Below are 18,650 nucleotides of genomic sequence, written 5' to 3'. Positions count from 1 at the left end.
GTCTTTTATGCTGTCTTTTCTACTCATCTGATTTGATCCAACATGTTGTAAAGTAAACTAATAGATGACATATTGCAGTGACCTACGAATAGAGTCCTCTTCTGGTGCTTCTGGGGAAGTTATTAACGCTTTTGGAGATAGAGCTGCCAAGGAGCAGACAACTTTAAAAAATAAGGGGAAGGAAATTGCTGATAATGGTATGTTCCTTTTCTTGCACTTGGTTTTCTATAGCATGTCCATTTTAGTTTTTTCATGAGCCAGAATAGGATAAAATTTCCATCCTTCCTGGCCCTAACACATGCACATGGTAGATAAAGGAAAAAATGTATTATGACCCTTTGGAGGATCAAATTTATGACCTCCCACATAATCATATGAGTAAAGTTTATTCTGAAAACTTGCTGACCTGGTAGATCAGTTTGTTCGGAACAAGGGGTCGGCAGACAAAATTTTCAAACGTGTAAAATTGTAATTACAAGCTCTTAGGTTCTTGTCTTCTATTTGTTGCTTTTAGGCAAAGGGGGGGATGAGAAATTCATCCTTCCATGTTTTCATGGTAGCACGACTCCAGACAAGAGATGGATAAATTTGAAAATTTACAGCCTTTTTTAAATTTTGGTTGGAAGTTGACGTCCTGTTTTGTGCTGACTGGTCAAACAGGTTATTAAACATGTTTTCATCATTTTATAAATGGGATTATGTCCTTCTATGGATTGTACTACTTTTCTAGTGCTAATATGGTTGCCTTTGCCATTTGCAGAAAACAGCAGGGATATTTTGTTAAACCATTTTGTTTTAAACTGTTGGTTGTAACTCAAAATCTGTTTTGAGCTAACTTTTAAAAAGGTTACTATATCATCTTCATTATCTCATGTAGGGAATCCGTCCTTACATGGATTATTTAGTTTTCTACTGTTAATCTGGTTGTCTATCATTTGCAGTGAACACCAAATATTTGTTGTTAATTTTTTTTTTTGGGTGAATAAATAATTCATTACCAGAAAGAGAAGACTATACAAGGGGGAAAAAAGGGGGGGGGAGGGAGGCCGAGGCCATCAAAAGCGAGGCCAACAAAAGGCCAAGCACAAGGCTAAACGAGCAAAAAGAAAATACAAAACAAACTAAAGAACTCCGAGAACCAAAACACCACAAGGCCTGCAACCAGGGGGGAGAGCCAGCAATCGGAAAGACATCAAGGGGGGTGGATAATATCCACCTGAAGGTTCCAAGCATCAATAATGTGGGAGTCTCTGGGGGTATATTTGACTGGGCGAGATAGGAGGGACGATGTTTTGGAACTAACATCAAACTAATCAAAGTAGATGGTATTCCAAATCCCCTATCCGGGGAACGAGAATTGGGAGACCATCTACGGATGTTACGCTCCATTCAGAGATGATTGATGGTGGCACAAAAAGCGAGCTTGCCAATGGTGTCGCAAATGGAGGAGCCAGAGAAGGTCATATCTATCCAGTTCCACTCCTTGTCAAAAGGGAGGATAGGTCTTCTGGTCCGCTAACATTTGGATAGGACAGCTTTCCAGATGCGGGAGGAAAAGGGGCAAGAGAAGAAAAGGTGGGGGATATCTTCAATGCCATTTGGACATAGACAGTAGGTAGGGTTGACAAGAATGTGACGGTGAAGGAGAAAAGATTGGGTGGGAAGGCATTTTGTTAGGCATCGCGATAAAGTGAAGCTATGGCGAGGAATGTGGCTTTTGAACGAGGCAACCTTGTGCCAGGGAACGGACTAGGAAGGGGTACAAATGAAGGACCAAGCGAAGGCAGAAGAAAAGGATCCAATAGGAGAGGGGAGCCAGATGCACTTGTCCTTTCTACCTCTGTGACCCGGGGAGAGGTGGGAGGAGAGTCCAGAGGTCAAGGAGGGGAGGAGGAGAGGAGGGGGGACCAGCCGGAGGGGGAGAGGATGGAAGAGACTGTGGCATTGGAAGGAAGGCCCGAAGAATAGATGATTCTAGGGCAGAGAAGGTGGGAGAGGATGCCTGAAGGGTGCCAAGGGTCATTCCAAAGAGAGATAGAATGACCATTCCCAATGACCAAGGAGAAGGTTGGGAGAGCAGGATTCCTATGATCAAGAATCTTTCTCCAAATCTAGGAGGCATCAGAGATGGAAGGGGCTGTCTATAGGGAGTTAGCTTTGAGCAGACCCGAGTAAATCCAATCAACCCATATGCTTTTATGCTTTGACACAACCTTCCAGATTAGCTTGAGAATAGCAGCAGAGTTGATTGATTTGATTCTTCTAATCCTAAGACCACCTTCAAATTTAGGAAGGCAAACCTTTTCCCAACTAAGAGGTCTTAGGAATTTGGAGGAATCAGAGTCTTTCCAGAGGAAGGAGCTGAGGAGATGCTCGTAGGAATTGATGATGGAAGCTGGAAGGACAAAGGTTCCAGTCCAGTAGAGGTACATGGACTGGAGGACTGATCTGATCAAGGTAAGGCGACTAGTGAAAGAGAGAAGCTTGTCTTTCCAGAGCTGGATCCTTTTCCTAAGATTGTCTAACATGGGGGTGCAATGATGGGCAGAAAGTCTGGAGATAATAAGGGGAAGACCTAGGTATTTCACTAGCAAGGAGCCAAGAGGAATACCAAGGAGGTCAAAGATGGAGGCACGAACCTCAGGGGCGACGCCGAAAATGAAAATATTGGATGTAAGGAGATTAATGTTGAGATCCGTAAATGATTCAAAGGAATGAAGGGTGAACATGATAGCGGAGATAGAAAGGGGATCAGGTTTGGAGAAAATCATGATGTCGTCGGCAAAAGCAAGGTGGGAAAGGAGGAGAGATTTGCATTAGGGGATGGGAGAAATGAGGTGGAGGTCAGTTGCATATTGGATGGATCGGGAAAGGACTCCCAAGGAGAGAAAAGAAGGGGAGAGAGGGGACATCCTTGGCGGATGCCTTGACCTGATGGGAAGTCCCCAGCTGGGCACCCATTAACCAGAACAAAGAAGCGGGGGGAGGAGATGCAGATCCGGATCCAGTGAAGAAACGAAGGAGGGAATGCCATTTGAAGAAGCACAAAAGATATGAAATCCCAGCTAATGGTGTCAAAAGCTTTGTGGATGTCGATCTTGAGGAGAGCCGCAGGGGAATGGGACTTGCGGTCGAATCCGCGGACAATCTCATGACAGAGCATGATGTTATCAGCGATACTCCTTCCAGCAATGGAGGCCTACTGATTGGGGCTACAAGGGAGTCAATGACTTTTTGAATTCTGTTGGCAAGGATTTTGGCCACAAATTTATAGAGAAGGTTGCATAAAGAGATGGGCCTGAAGTCATTCATGGAAACCGCACCTTCCTTTTTAGGGATGAGACAAAGGAAGGTGTGGTTGATCCCCATAATTTGCTTAGGGTTGAAGAAGAAGCTCCGGACCGTAGAAATAAGGTCATTTCTGATGGCACTCCAGCATGCAGAAAAGAATACCATACTAAAGTCATCCGGGCCCGGGGCTTTATTGGATTTATGGGAAAGGATGGCAGAGATTATTTCCTCTTCACTAGGAATGGATTGAAGGAAGGGAATAAACTCAGCGAGCACCGATTTGTTGAGGAGGTTTGGGGGAATGGGGTGAGAGGGGAGGGGTGGGAATTGAAGAGTCTCTGAAAATGAGAGATGGCTTTCGATTTGATGAGATCCGGGGTGAAGAGGTCAGTCCCGGAGGAGGAGACAAGCATCGGGATGGAGTTGGCATCATTCCTTGCTTTGAGAGAGCGATGCAAGTAACCCGAGTTGGAATCCCCAAGTTCAAGCCATTTGATACGGGCTTTTTGGCGCAAGAAACTTTCTTCCTGGGATAGAACCAAGGCTAAATCAGCCGAGGCAGATTTCTCTTCGTTAGCAAGAATAGGGTTGTGGAGATCCTGGTGAATTTTGGATTGGATGGAGTGAAGCTTTTCCCAAGCAGAAGAGACCCGAGAGGTGATGTTCCCGAAGGTGGAGGAGTTCCAAAGCTTTAAAGCAATTTTCATGCTCTTGAGTCTGGGGGCAAAAGAGAGGAGAGGGGAATTGGGATGGGGGGGGTGTGGCTATGCCAAGCACTAAAGACAAGGGAGTGAAAATCCGGGTGGGAAATCCACATATCAAAGAATTTGAAGGGATTAGGGTCGAAGGAGCAGAAGGGGATAACATGGAGGGAGATGGGGTTGTGATCAGAGATCCCTGGAAGACCGAAGGTGGCATGAGAAGAGGGGAAAGAGTTGAGCCGCTAGGCTTCATTAACCAAGACGCGATCTAGCTTACAGGCAACACGGAGGTTACCAGATCTTCTATTGTGCCAATTGAGCTTGACACTAGACCATCTGAGATCAATAAGATTAAGGTCATCAATGCAATCGTTAAATGATTTGACTGCCTGGGAATCAATGGGATTGCCACCCAGCTTCTCATGGTTGAACCAGACAACATTAAAGTCTCCAGCGATGCCCCAAGAGCGAGGGCCAAGGGTATTGGCGAAGGAAAGGTCGTCCCATAAAGAGGACCGGAGAGAGGCTTGGTTATAGGCATAAACAATTGAGAGGGAGCAGATGAAAGGGCCAGAGTGATGAGAGATAGATATGTTGGCTATTTGGGCTGAGGAAGAGAGGTTGGTTACGGTGAGGAAGGCAGGGTCCCGGAGAATCCAGATTCTCCCATTTGGACTATGAGAATAATTGGAAAGGAGAGACCAATTAGGGGTGATAGAGGAAACAATACGAGCCGTATTAGCCTCAAGGACCCTGGTTTCTAAGAGACAACAGAAATTGGACTGAGAGGAATGAATAAGGGCTTTAATTACGGCTTGTTTAGCCAAGGAATTGAGACCTCGGGCATTCCAAATGGTCCAACGAATCATTGAGAACAAGTGGAAGTGTGCACCGGATGCTTGGCAGAGTAGCGGGGAGTATTTGGGAGGCCTGTGGGTGGTAGTCGTCGGCTGTAGCCGATGACAGGGGTGGAGGTAGGGGTAGATGAGGCTCTAATGATACTGGATGGGTTCTTTTGTTTTGGCTTCCTGGGAAGGGGGGAGGAGGATTTGGTGGTAGAGTAGGGATGGTTATGAGAGGCTGGGATCTCATCCAGGGCAAGGTGCAATAGGGTACCCCGATTGGTCATTCTAGATGTGCTCAAGTTACCAACAGGAGTTGAAGTCGGATCAGATGAGCCAATGGTGGTGGGATTAGGTCTAGAGGGCATGAGTCTTGAGTTCATCGACAAGGCTTCGGAGTTGATGTCGCGATTAGCTGGGGAGTCATCCTGAACAACTGGGACAGTGGCAGAGCCGTCAGACTGGTTGGTCAAACTAAGAGGGCTGATCACCCTCGTGAGCTGAGTTGAAGTTGAACGGGGGTCCGAGGGAGCTGGAGAACTGGCTGAGGGGATGACGGGGCTTGCAGAGCCAGACGAGGATCAATTTGACCCAATAAGGCCTGAGGAGTAGAGCCTTCCAAGGCCAGATGAGGAGCAGATGTAGTGTCGAGATCTTCAGGGAGAGTTGCCGGAATAACAGGTGTATTGACCAGGAGGGTCACTTCCGGCAGAGCTATCTTCTGAGGTGTGTTGATATTGGCCAGGAGGGCCATCGTCGGTGGCTCAGCTGCAGGCGGGTCAAGAGAGGACATTCTGGAAACCAGAGAAGTGGTTTGAGCACCATCAGCTGCATTTGAAGAAGTACCTATAAAAGGGGAAAGCAGAACAATATGGCAACAGACAGCAGAGGACTCGGGTGGAGGAGGAAGGTTGGCTGGGTCTAGGGCGGGTTAAGTTGCATGGATAGGTCAGGTTGGGCAATTGGATGGCAAGGCCGGGTGATAGGGTCGGGTAGAGGGTTGTGGTCAGATAGGGTGGTCGGTTCTTATATAGGATGAGTGGTGGTGGGTTGGTTGAGGGGGTGGGTCGGGTTGTATAGGTTACCCGGGTAGAGGGGGTGGTCTGAAGGGTATTTGGAAAATTGGTTTAACATGTGGACCGGAATGAATTGGTTTAGGGGGATAAAGTCTGGTTCAAGGTTGGACCGAGAGGGTATAGTCGTTGGAGTCAGGGAAGGACTAGAGAAAGTGTTAGAAGGTTCCACCAACGAGGGAGAAGGATCAGCAGAGGGCAGAGAGTTGGGGAGAGGCAAGATGGGGGGAGGATAGTTTTGGGGATAATGGCAAGGTTTTCAGAGGGGCTCGATCATTCGATTAGGACTTCAAGAGGCAGAGAACCCAAGTGAGAAAGCGACTGCCGTGGCAGGATCCGATGTCTCAAGAACCGAGAAAGTGTTGGATCCAGTAGGTAAGGGCATCATTGAAGGACCGGTGGTCAAAGCCTGGAGGTCTGTAGGCAAGGAGATTTCCGACGAAGAGTTGACTGCAATTTCCGGCAACGGTTGGTTGCGATTTCTCTTTTTTCTGGTTCTGCTACTGCTCGCGGGCTGATTTATGGGAGGAACTTGCTGCAAGGGCTCATGAGATGATGTGGCAGTTGCTGCTTGATTTTGGCTGCAAAGGTAGTTTGGATCAGCAGCGTTTTGCAAACAGGTAGCAGTTTTGTGTCCGAAGCAGTGGCATGAAGAGCAGGCCGGGGGAATCCATTCATAAGAAACCTTTTGGGTGAAGGAAAATCCTTCGCCATCCATGACTGTAACTACAGAGGGGAGATTGGAACCGGCTTTCACTTTGATACAGATTCTTGCATAGGATAGTCTGTCCATGTTTTTTGTTTGTCTATCAGAGTATAGCGGCTTGTCGATTAGAGATCCGATGATGCTTAGGCCAGTTGCACACCAATAGTGGAGGGGAAGATGAGGGAAAGAGACCCATAGTGGAATGGTGGTAGGTTCAGTTTTGGCGAAAGAGGATTGAGGTTCCCATTGTCTGACAAACATTGGTTTCCTTCTGACATACCAGGGACTGCCGTCAAGAACAAACGCCTTGTCGGACTCTTCGTCGAAATTAAACACAAAGGTACCATTGTCGAGCATGTAAATAGCAATGGAGCAAATCGGTTTCCATTGCTTTATCAGAGAAGCTTTGACCAGTGGGAAAGGAGGCCTACTACCAAGGAATGAATCTTCCACTTGAGTATCTCTGCATCTAGAAGTCCAGGGGGGCAAAAGCCTACCGGGGTGGAATCATGAATGGCAAGAGGGTGAAAAAATAGGGTGTGGCCAGATGAGGGAGGAGTGGAGGACGGGGTCATCGGAAGGGGAGTGGGAGGTGACCACAGAGGCGAACGAACAAATACCAGGAGGGGGGAGGGAGGAGGCGAGGGAGCAAATGGGGGCTAGGAGGGAGGTTGCAGGAGAGGAAGAGATTCCGGCAGCAGAGGCTGCCGGAGGGGGGGTTCATAGGGAGGCTACGGCATCAAAGGTGGTGGGGAGGGGAGGGCAATTCCTTGATTGTTAGGTCAACAAGATGAAAGGGAAAAATACCACTGTTAAAATTTTAATGTCTTTGGCAATGTTTCTTGATTGGATTCTTCAGTTTTCAATCATATGCATTTTGTTTGGCATGAGGAAGATGTATATAATTTAGAGTATTGCACTATAGATCGTGATGGGATTTTCAAGTTGTAACAAGAGAGAAACTAAGGATCAGTCCTCAACAAGGATGAAGAAGAGGAGAATAAGGAGAAACAAAGAGAAAATGATAGAAGAGAATAGAACACAATTTTCCACGCTAGGATTCAGTTAGTCTATTAGGTCCTGTTTTATTTATAATGCCAAAACCAATTAGACTCTTAATAGGACTACTACTAAGAGTGTTCATCGTACAAGATAAAGACTAACTATTAACTAAAAAGGAAACATAAAAGAACTAGAACTAAGGAAACATAACCACATCATGAATCCACGATAGGGACATCCCCCTATCAGGATCTAAATCAAATAAACCCAAAACTAACATAATACCACCAGGGATTGGGGATTGGGGATTGGACAACAATACCCCTGTGGTACATGTACATAACTAACGCTCCCCCTCATAATATATATATATATATATATATATATCAGAAGGCTCTAGCTTGGAGCTGGAATAGATATTAACCGCAGAACCAGTCTTGAACATATATAGCAGTTGTAGACTCCAGTGAGCACAAAGAACTTCATTCTAATAGCAACATTGGCATACCAATCATCATCAGCAATAATAGAGACAAACTTCATGTCGAATAAACCCAGACAACAACGAACAAAATAAGTGGCCAAGAATACCAACTGCAACCCAAAATACCTAGCAACAGCAGCATCATAAGCCATTCTCAAGGAAACCAAGTAGTAATCTTCAAAAAGAAGAAAGATTAAAAAGTGCAACATAGGTCGCTGCAAACCACTGGTAAAAATGCTACATAGATTGCTGGGAACCACATAGCACAGCCTATTGCTGGGAACCACAAGTAGTGGCATAAAGTTGCCGAGGAGCACATAAAAGAATCTTTTTGGTGAATAAACAAGTATAACCATCTTCATAAGAAAATATTATTTTTGAGAACACAAGCAGAGGACACCAACAGATAATAATAGTCTTCAAATAAGTAGATGACACTTTGATGATGACACAAGTTAGATAATAACTCCAATCTCCCCCTCACGTATAGCATTACATGTGGACAAATAATGCAAACGATGCAATAAAGTTATTACCCACCATCATATGACAGCAATAACCAGCATCATGTAATAAACAATAAATTCCATAATCAAAAGCAACCACAATAGGATCAATGGTAGCAACATATCAGATCAAAGTAGATAAGAACTCCAACATGGCGAAATAGTAATAAATTAACCCAAAACCAAAGATATTGATGTCTCCTGAATTCGGGTCAATTGCTCCTTGCAGACAATAACAATAATCTCCAAAATGTTGAGTTGATCCAACGGCTGGTTTGCAATATATAGGTCAAACCCACCAAATTAGCGGGTTACCAATAAACTCAAGAAAACTAATCCAATCTAGCAGATCTTTTGATGAAGTATAGTGAGCAGTCAAAAAAACATTACTGCAAAAATTGGTGGTAATTCGATAGCTGGATCTTCCTATAAAGCACTGGTACAAAGGGAATGGCAGAACTGTAGTTTACCAGAATATTCAAGCTGGTATTTGGTAGATCAAAGGAGAAAGGGACTCATAGGGTATTAGGATTTTTTGACTGGGGACAGACTTGAAATGGATGATAAATTAAGTACAAAAGAGAATAAAGATAGAAGGGGTGGGTAATATTGGAAATCACAAACCAAGGGGTTTAAAAAAAAAACAACCACGATTTAATTGCCTTGTAATTGGGAGGGTAATTGTGGAACCATGGGTAAAAGATCCTCAATGGTCATGTTTAGAAGAGGTTGTCTGCTACCTCTCAACAAAGGAAGACGTGGAAGACAGGTTTTGATTATTTTGAGCGAGCTCCTTCACATTACCATGGACTGGCCTGAAATTTTGGGCAAAAGATCTTCACTCCCTATCCTCTATGCACTCAGCAACAGATCCCAAAACTCAGGTATTAAAATTTTATTTCTTGCTACAACTGATTCTGGCAATAGGAGAATGGTCCAGATCTGACTTCAGTGTTGAACCCACTATGGAATGTGATTAAAGTGGAAGGTTCCTACAGTTCAGGTCACCTATGGTAGGCGTTCCTTCGGTTAGAATCTCAGGCCCAACTGAGCGGTGGTGAAGAAGTCAAAGGACCCTTTTCCCGGTTCAGTTGTATCGCTAACAGTAAGAATAATAAGAAACAAAAGGAAGATGTTGTTTTAGAAGGCACAGTTGAAAAATAACAGCAAGAATAAAGTAGACAGAGGAGGAGATGGATTACACATGAGAGGGAGAGAACCAGTACAGCTCCACAGTGTTTAAAGGTAAACCAAAATATAAATTATTTCATTTTCAAATCTGATGGAATTTTTTTTTTAAATTCTTTTTCCTCTTCATTGGTCTGATACCATGTAGCAAGAAAGAAACCAAGGATCATTCCTCAACATGGTTGAAGAAGAGAAAATAAGAGAAATAAAGAGAAAGCGATAGAAGAGAATAGAACCCAATTTGCCATGATAGGATTCAGTTTGTCCATTGTGGTCAGTCCCTGTTTTATGTATAATGCCAAAACCAATTAGATTCTTAGTAGGACTTCTACTAAGAGTGTTCATTGTACAAGATAAAGACTAACTATAAACAAACAAGGAAACATAACCACATCACAAATCCACAATAGGGACGCTCCCCCCTATCATGATCAATACCAAATAAACCCAACTAACATAATACCGCTGGGGACCGGACAAGAATACCCCTGCAGTACATTTACATAACACATGAATTAATCTATTAGTTTGTCTTTGTCGTTCACACTACACCATAGATACTCTGGTAGCAATGTAGTCAGTCATTGTTAGTTATATATATCTTCGTATCTGTCAAAAAGAAAATTCTGGTCGGCATAAGGAAGGCACTTTTAATGACCATCTTCCTTGCATTCACAAGTTTGTGGGAGGAGTTAGTATTATTCTCTCCTCCCTTACCCTTCTTATTTTCTTGGTCTGCAGCACCAATAGTCTCTTCCCTCAGTGACAGCCTAACACTACTCTGCTATCTCCTATCCTGCCCATGACAACAAATATCCTTTCTCATATCTGAATCTGGATTCTTCTGTATAAGAGACTGTTTCAGTCTCCAGAAGACAGCTGTCCATTTCTGTTGAACTGTTTATATTGCTGTATATTAGCAGCATGCAGACCCTGAAAATATAAATTGCAGCCAGCTGTTCTACGGTTCTAGTATTTCAAACTTAAGTATAGTCTTTTGGACCATGATGCTGTAGAAACAAATTTGAGCTCTATGCAAATGGTGGATTTAGGTCTCAGCCACTCTTCTTTGTTGGCTATTCATTGGGCTGTGTTATTATGGGACAGCTCAGACACATTGTTCAATGATCTAGCATCCTTTACACAAGTGTTTGGGATAATATATCTCACAATTGGCTGACAGTGGACACCCTTCCTGGTAATTAGTTTTGACTTATCCATGTTCCCTATATCCAAGCTATCCTTTCACATCATTGCATGCTTTATTTTTGGAACTCTTTTGTTTTCTTACCTGAAATGTAGAGCATGTGACTGATGCCCGACTTAATACCTTTTCCTCCATGGTTATTGATATGCATCTCTACTTTTGATTTCATATGTGATGATCTCTTCTTTCTAAACAACAACAACCAAAGTCTTATCCCAACTTAATGTGGTCAGCTACATGGAGGTTCCAAGCAAGGACGAACGCAAGGATCCATGCAAAAATATTGACTCGTTATGGCTGATTATAATAAAGCCCTGGTTGTCTACCTGACGCACCACTATAGATCAGCCACAAGCTTATTATGACAGACTATAATAAGAAACTAGCTGTCTACCTGACGTACCGAAATAGATCGGCCAAGCCAAAGCATCTTGCATGCATTACATCTACCTCAAAGACAATCCATCACCCAACCTACTTTAATGAAAAGAGGAATGAGCAAATGAATTCTTGACAGCCCTACTAAGCACGAAAGTAACAACCCGAACACATAATTCCGCATTGAAAACTATGTAATCAACACACAACTCCTAGAGCACACACAATGCACATGCACCACTAATACAGCAAAATGATCTCTCCTTTCTGTCTCCTGCAATCTCTCTCCCTCTCTATCTGGTGATCTCTGTCTGTGACCATCTCTCCTCTACTGTCCATCTTTGATGATCAACCCTGACAACCTGATCCATGGAATGAGTTTTAATGGTTTCAGTTTTGGATTTCATGGTTTAAAAGTTTAAGGATTTCGAGTTTGATGGTCTCAGATTCTGATTTCAGTCTTCTCCAATGGTTTTGTGGAAGAAAGGAAGAACAGGGTTTTAAGTTGGAAAAGTAGTGTGGTGACTTTGATGAGGAGGGAAGAAGATTGAGAGTCCTGATCCGCTTGCATATAATGGAATGTCACAAACTGTTTTGACACCAATTGCAATCCTTCTTTAAATCATGATGGTGGCACCTTTCATTTTTTATTATTTATTAAGAAGAGTTTTGATAGAGAACGTATCAGTTCAATTTTATTGTATCTGGACAAAAAGACATGATCAAATGTTTAATGTTTACTTGCAGAAGTGTCTAATCTAAGCCGCTATGATCTTGGAGTTAATTGGTGGTCCTTGATACATTCTTAGCTGTTAGTTTCTCCCTTTTTTTTTTTCGATAATGACGCAAAAGGATTGCTGCAAGAGGTCAGACTTGGAGCGACAGTGAGGTTGCTCCATTGCAACCTAATGGTCGCGGGTTCAAGTAGAGAAACAACCTTTCCACTAAGTGGGGGTAAGGCTGCATACCTTATGACCCTCCCCAGACCCCGCAGTGGTGGGAGACTTGTGCACTGGGTACATTCTTTTTTTATGCAAAAGGATTGTGGTAGACATTTTTCTTGCATTATGAATAGCTTGTGGATCAGCAGTGAGGTGATGAGATCAATTGGATTGAAAAAAAAAAGTGAAAACAAACCACAGACAAGACAAGGAAAAACAGCTGTAAAAATTGTGGTCAGGAACGTGTTCAATTCGGGGAATAAACTTTAGTCGGTGGAAGCAGACGATTTTAACTGTGTATCAATTTGCTTTTGTTTGAGCTGTCAAATAAAGTTAAGTAAACCTATTAAGTGTAGTAGTTAGATTGCATGGTAATAACTTCAGTAAAGATCTTAAAAGTTCAGTTAACGGTATCCAGATACAAACACTAACTAAATTATTTAATGCATATGTATTTATCACACTATTCACATGGAATTATAGTGGAGATGTATAATGCAGAAATATCACTACATTCTAAAATAGTTCCTGCATATCTTATGGACAATTTGCTTACCATAAGGAGCAGGGAAGGGGAAGAAAGGACGGAAAATTCCAGTTTCTGCAGACACATCTGTTTCAGAAGTCATTGATGTACAGGATGCTGTAAGCTTGCTCGAATTCCTTTTAGCTTTCCTTAGTACCGTCATTTGCTTGGTCTCTTGGCTTCCCCTCCCCCTGTTTTCTACCCATACTCAACCTTCAGTGGGTATGGAGCATGTCCTTTTCCTAGTTAACTATTCTTTTCTTACAGATTGCTCGGAGGACACGTAGGCGGAAAGTTTGAGTGGTTCTGCTCCATTCAGTAGTGCTTTCTGTTTTTCAAGAGGTCACTAAAATACTTTGCACGCATTCTGTAAATATCTCTTTGATATTGATCAGAGTTGATTAAATTAGTGGATGAAAATGTCTTATGTATAAAGATTTTGGTAATTGCTCTTACTTGTTCTTTGGGTGAAGTGTTTTCGGTCTTACTTGTTCTTTGGGTGAAGAGTTTTTGCTAAGAAAATTAAAGATTGCAGGAAATCTTCGGGGCCATGTGCAGAATGTTGCTGCAGTGATTTAACTACCAAGTCTACACTAATCTGCAAGTCATTTGAATGGAGTGTTGAAGACCATTTTGACTCTGTTGCCTAAATTTCTGTTCTGGTTGAGTCACCATGCTCAGATTTGACTGTCCAAGGAAAAAATGCAGGAAGTATACTCAACCAGAAGCATTGAAGAATCTAAGTGGAGCCTGTACATGGACAATAAAGTTGAATTAGGCCATTAAAATTGAAATTCTATCCAGGTCAACCTGTCAAATTATTAGTCCTTGTTAATAGAAAGCCTTTGGCATGGAATGATGGAATCTCTTCCCTGATAATACACTGGCTTCGGTGATGAAGGCTTGGCCTTCAAGGACAGCCTGGGCTCCTAACCTTAAAAGGGGCTGAAACAACTATGTAGTGGTTCTTAGAAATCAATATATCTATGTTTTAACATAGGGTGTACTTTCCTTAAGTGAGCACTTGGAGAGGATATCATTTGCCATGTTGTCACCTAATTGGTGTTCAATCTGTGGACATTTTTTCCACATGAACCTCTACTCTCATGTTAAGTTTCAACCTAAAAGCGATGTCATATGGCACAACCAATCTATCATTTTTGAACACCACTAATTATGCAAGGTTAACCACATGGTGGGCCATAAGTTTGGCTTATATATATATATATATATAAGACTTAATCAATAAGCTAAATAGATTAGAAGAAAATCTCTTTGAAATGAATAGACATAGAGAATAGATTTAATAGCCTGTAAGGGGTGTTGCATCATCAAATGGACCATAATGGCAGTTTTAGTGTCACAAGTTATATATATATATATTTTTTTTTTTGGGGGGGGGGGGGGGCGCAAGATGTAGCATCATTACTAATTACTAATATGGTACAAAGCCTTAAGAGCTAGGGTGTGCATTAAGAGAGTTGCCTTGATGACTTCCATTTATATAACAAAAAGCTATACTTGTGTGCTTAGTGTAAATTAAGGGTGTCAATCGGTCCGGAACCAAGTATTTGATCCGGTTCCGGTTTTGGTTCCAAGGAGTGTTAGTGTGATCCAGAACCGGACCAGTCCCGTCTCGGTTTTGAAAATCGGTATTCGTACCTGACCTATCCGGTTCTGGTCTGGTTTTGGTTCCTATTTGGATTTTGTATTCGGTTCTTATTTGGTTCCAGTATCCAGTTTCAAATTTGGTTTTGTTATGCAGTTGCTATTCAGAAGACAAAATGTAAATGTTCATTCGCTATGTTATTGGTCTTCCCCAACAAAAGAATGAAAAAAAAAATTCATGAGCTATGGATCATCTATTGAACTTCTAATATCATTAATTTCACAACTTTAAAACACAATATGCAAAGAATGACGAACTCTTATAGTCTAAAATTCTCTAAGATCACTTTATGTAGATTAAAGAGCATAAAAAGAGAGAAATTTTGGGCTTCTAAAAAGTGAATATAAGTTCTCTATCATATGCTAATATATTGTATCATAGCTTCTAAAAGTGAATGTAAGTTCTTCTTAGTGTTCTGTAGCTCCCTTCTTAGAAGAATCAAACGGGGGCAACGTTGTAGGAGATGAAAAACCAACCTGTTGTATTGTTGTTGAGAAGAATCGACTGGAGAGTTGTCGCTATGTTGATGGTGAGAAGAGGAAGAAACAAAAACTAAAAAAAAAAAGAGGATTTTGGAGTTGGACTATAATTGGAATCCTATAAGAAGATTTATTATTTAGGTGATTGAATATATTGGGTTTCCATATAAGTAACGGCAAGTTTTTCGTTAAAGAGGAAATTAAAGAGGAAAAAGTGGACATTAAGTTATCCGATCCAGTCTGGTTTCGGTTAGAACCGTCGGTTCTTGGCATAAATCTAGATCCGGACCGAATCGAATTATAAATACTTATTTCAGATCCAGGATTTAACTATATTATAATGGATTGGACTTGGTTCAGGGTATTCGGTTCGGATCTGGATTCGGTTTTTGGATTTGGTTTCGAATTGACACCCTTAGTGTAAATATCCAAAAGAAATTGTTAGAGAATGCCACGGCCATGGGGTGTCAATCTGGTAGGGAATAAGTTGAAGTAACTCTTCTATTGTGAACAACACTTCAATGATATTCCATCCCAATCGAGAGGTTGAGATTAATCATTTTAGCACGGCAGCACTAGTCTCTCCACCAACTATTATGCCTGGACTGATTCTGCTATTGATATAAAAAAATGGCTATGTTATAAGATTGCCCAAGCTGAATCTGATGACAAATAGTTAGTAGCACCCGCACAAACCAAAATGGGATAAGACTGAAAAAGAAGGGTGGGATGTTTTCCTAGGGAGAAGTTTTATCATTTATATGCAAAGAGATTGATCTAGCAATAAATGAGTTGATTAATATTTTTTATCTTTTATTTTTTATTTTTTTTGGTAATGAACATTTTTTTATCACAAACATAGCATCAAAGTTTTTTCCACTATTTAGTATATTTAGTATTTGGATCCAATGAAATAGATGGTGATCACAAAGACACTAAAACACCAATTTACTTCCACTTTGCTTGAGGAAGAGGACTGGAAAAAATACTTCACCACATCAAGAAAAGATGAACTAGGAATGTGGTTTGCTTGCATTCCACTGGCGGTCGCCAGCCAAATGCAAACCACCAAATCGCATGAAATAAACTAGTGGTGAATAGTTTCGGGACATCGACCATAAAAAACACATGATTTATCAAGATTAATCCATTTTCCAAGTAGATCACTTATCGGACTTCATTGATATAACTCATCATAAAAATATCTTGAACTTTGGATGAATGTGAAGTTTCCAGCAGAACCTCCAATTGGGTTGGAGAAGGGAAAAGGGGTAGCATCGGTTCTCCATGAGTCCTCTTGAGATTGCATGGAAAAAATAAATTTAGTATCAAGACGGCAAGAAAATTAACCATGGTGGGAGAGGGTACACCACTATTTGTCTAGTTCCGACAATAAGTTAATTCTGAAAATCATTTTAACATGGTTACGGGGGAGAATCGAATATAATAAGTCAAAATTCCAAGAATTGAGAGAACTGAAATCCAAAACCCACTGGGATGTCTTTTCAGGGATGTGGTCAATCAGACATCGTCGATTGGGGAGGGAGGGGATTCAAGGCTCATGCCAAAAAAAAAAATTCCAAAACAAATTTTCTTGATCACAATTTTATAAAGTAGAGGGAGGATAGAAGTGATGGTATTTTAGGCCCAATATCCTTTCTTTCCAGCAGTTTTAACATAAGAGAATAGAGTTCCTGGCAAATTTTTAGCACACAAAATTTTTTACCACAAGGAATCCGGTTCATTAATATGTCTTCAACTGAACTTGAGCAAGAGGGCACTGTTCTTGGTGGTAGAATCCCTAACACCCAAACCTCCTAAAGCAATAGGGGAGCAATTTTTTTTGTAGCAATTAGGTGAGGTTTTATAGAATTTTGATTCGCTCCAACGCAAAAAACGAGAACATATAGAATCAATTTTATGATAATTTTTTTGTGGGAGAAAAAAAAGACTTAAGATACAAAGGAATGGAGTACAAGAACGATTGAATGAGAACTTTACGGCCAACAAAAGAAAGAGATCTCAACTCTCTCAACAATGTGATGGAAATTAGCAACATGGGACCGATGATGAAGAAGGTTGGTTCCTAGATAGAGAGAATCACAAGAGATTTCCTTAATTCCCATAAGAGTGCAGAGATGAACCCTCTTGAAAGCAAGGGCGGTTTTGCTGAAAAACAAACCACCCTTGCCAGAGTTGATACGTAACTAATAGATAATGAGATGAACAATATGCCTATAAAAAAAATATGAGCACCAATGAAGCTATTGTTGTGAGTCTTGCGACCATAGTGTGAACGTCTCTTCACCAATGAGGCCATGGTTGTGGGTTAGGGTACTAATAGGAATCAGAATAAGTATTACTATTCATTTTGATGAGGCTAGGAAGTCTTATAACTCTTGTGGTAGCACTAGTCATTCCTAAAACCAAAGAAAATATGAGATGATAGATATAACACTGAAAAATCAATGTTAATTAGATTTAGAGAATAAGTTTGACGATAACAAAATAGCTATAGCACAAGAGACTGCACAGATGAACAAGGCAATGATTCTGGTCTAAAGCCCAAAGGGCAAGCAGCTCATTCTCTCTTTGAGAATTCACACTCAAAGAAAAAGATGCCAAATAGTTTCAGGGTAAGAACCACAGAAGGCACAATATTCCTCGATTGGGATTCATTTGCATAAAGTATCCTTAACAGGCATACCCATTGTGAAGAACTCGCTAGAGGAATATCCTGAATTTCGGGTGAACTCAGAGTTTCCAGAGAAAGTTCCACCATTTAGAAGGAAGTCTATTATGAACTACTCCCCTGAAAGAAAAATCAACATTAGTGGAACTGGATTCTTAAAGGAATTTAACAGCTAACTTGGTAGAAAAATACCCCTCTTTAGATAGGGAAAGCCTCCTATGGTCAGCTTCAATTGAGAGGAGCAACTTAATAATACCATTAACAACAAATTGAGGAAGATAAGTAGTTAGAAGGGGCACATTCCAAACATTATTAACAATGAAATCCATTACCCAATAGAAAGATTTGCCATTAATATCAATAGGAATATAAGACAAACATTCTTAAAAATGAAATCCTTTACCAAATCGAAAGATTTGCCATTAATATCAATAGGAATATAAGACAGAGAAAATGAGAAGGCCAATGGATCAAACCACAAGCAAGAATCATTTCCATTTCCAATCTTAACGAAAACCACCTTTTTAAAAAAAGGAAGGATGCTCGCTACACTATTCCAAGACTAAGAGCTCTTCTTGGCAAGGACTTTAGGGTAAAAACCATACCAAGAAGGAAAATAGAAAAGAGAACTATTTATTACTTCGTGTGGAACACTTGGAAGAAAATTTGCATAGATATTTTAGCCACTGAGTGGAAATGGCCAATCTCTCCTACATAATTAAGACAGGGCCTTCCAAGCTAGAGAGTTTGAAACAAACACTAAGTTTTACTAAAGAAAAATGGAAGATAACACTACTTGGTTGCGTGACCCTACAACAACATAGGGCCCAATGAGGGGCATGGATGTGCATCAACAGTGGTGGATTTTTTGCATTTCATAGGTGCAGGGCCATCATTTCACTCCCCCCCTGTGTCTAGGCACAATGGCCACATGACCAAGTAGTGTTCTTCCCCCCCTTCCCCCC

The 18,650-nt window shown here is 41.4% G+C and overlaps 1 protein-coding gene across 7 annotated transcripts in view; it reads left to right on the top strand.

Moving 5' to 3' along the window:
• The window catches only part of LOC122073829 (sister chromatid cohesion protein PDS5 homolog A), an 87,974-nt gene extending 74,118 nt beyond the window's left edge, over window positions 1-13,856 (top strand). For 2 of the 7 annotated variants that reach the window (XM_042638482.1, XM_042638481.1), the window contains exons 29-31: window positions 79-197; window positions 12,821-12,964; window positions 13,113-13,317. In XM_042638482.1, coding sequence (XP_042494416.1) covers window positions 79-197; window positions 12,821-12,951 — 250 coding nt within the window. In that variant the 3' untranslated portion in view covers window positions 12,952-12,964; window positions 13,113-13,317. Of the gene's footprint in view, window positions 1-78; window positions 198-12,820; window positions 12,965-13,112; window positions 13,318-13,380 lie in introns of those variants that run through there. The other 5 variants (XR_006138881.1, XM_042638485.1, XM_042638486.1 and 2 more) reach the window with 5 other exon arrangements.
• The last annotated feature ends 4,794 nt before the right edge of the window (window positions 13,857-18,650 follow it).

Source organism: Macadamia integrifolia, chromosome 3, assembly GCF_013358625.1.
Source record: "Macadamia integrifolia cultivar HAES 741 chromosome 3, SCU_Mint_v3, whole genome shotgun sequence".
Classification (NCBI taxonomy): Eukaryota; Viridiplantae; Streptophyta; class Magnoliopsida; order Proteales; family Proteaceae; genus Macadamia; species Macadamia integrifolia.
The sequence above is the reverse complement of the archived record's forward strand: the minus strand, read 5'-3'. Positions and strand labels throughout refer to the sequence as shown.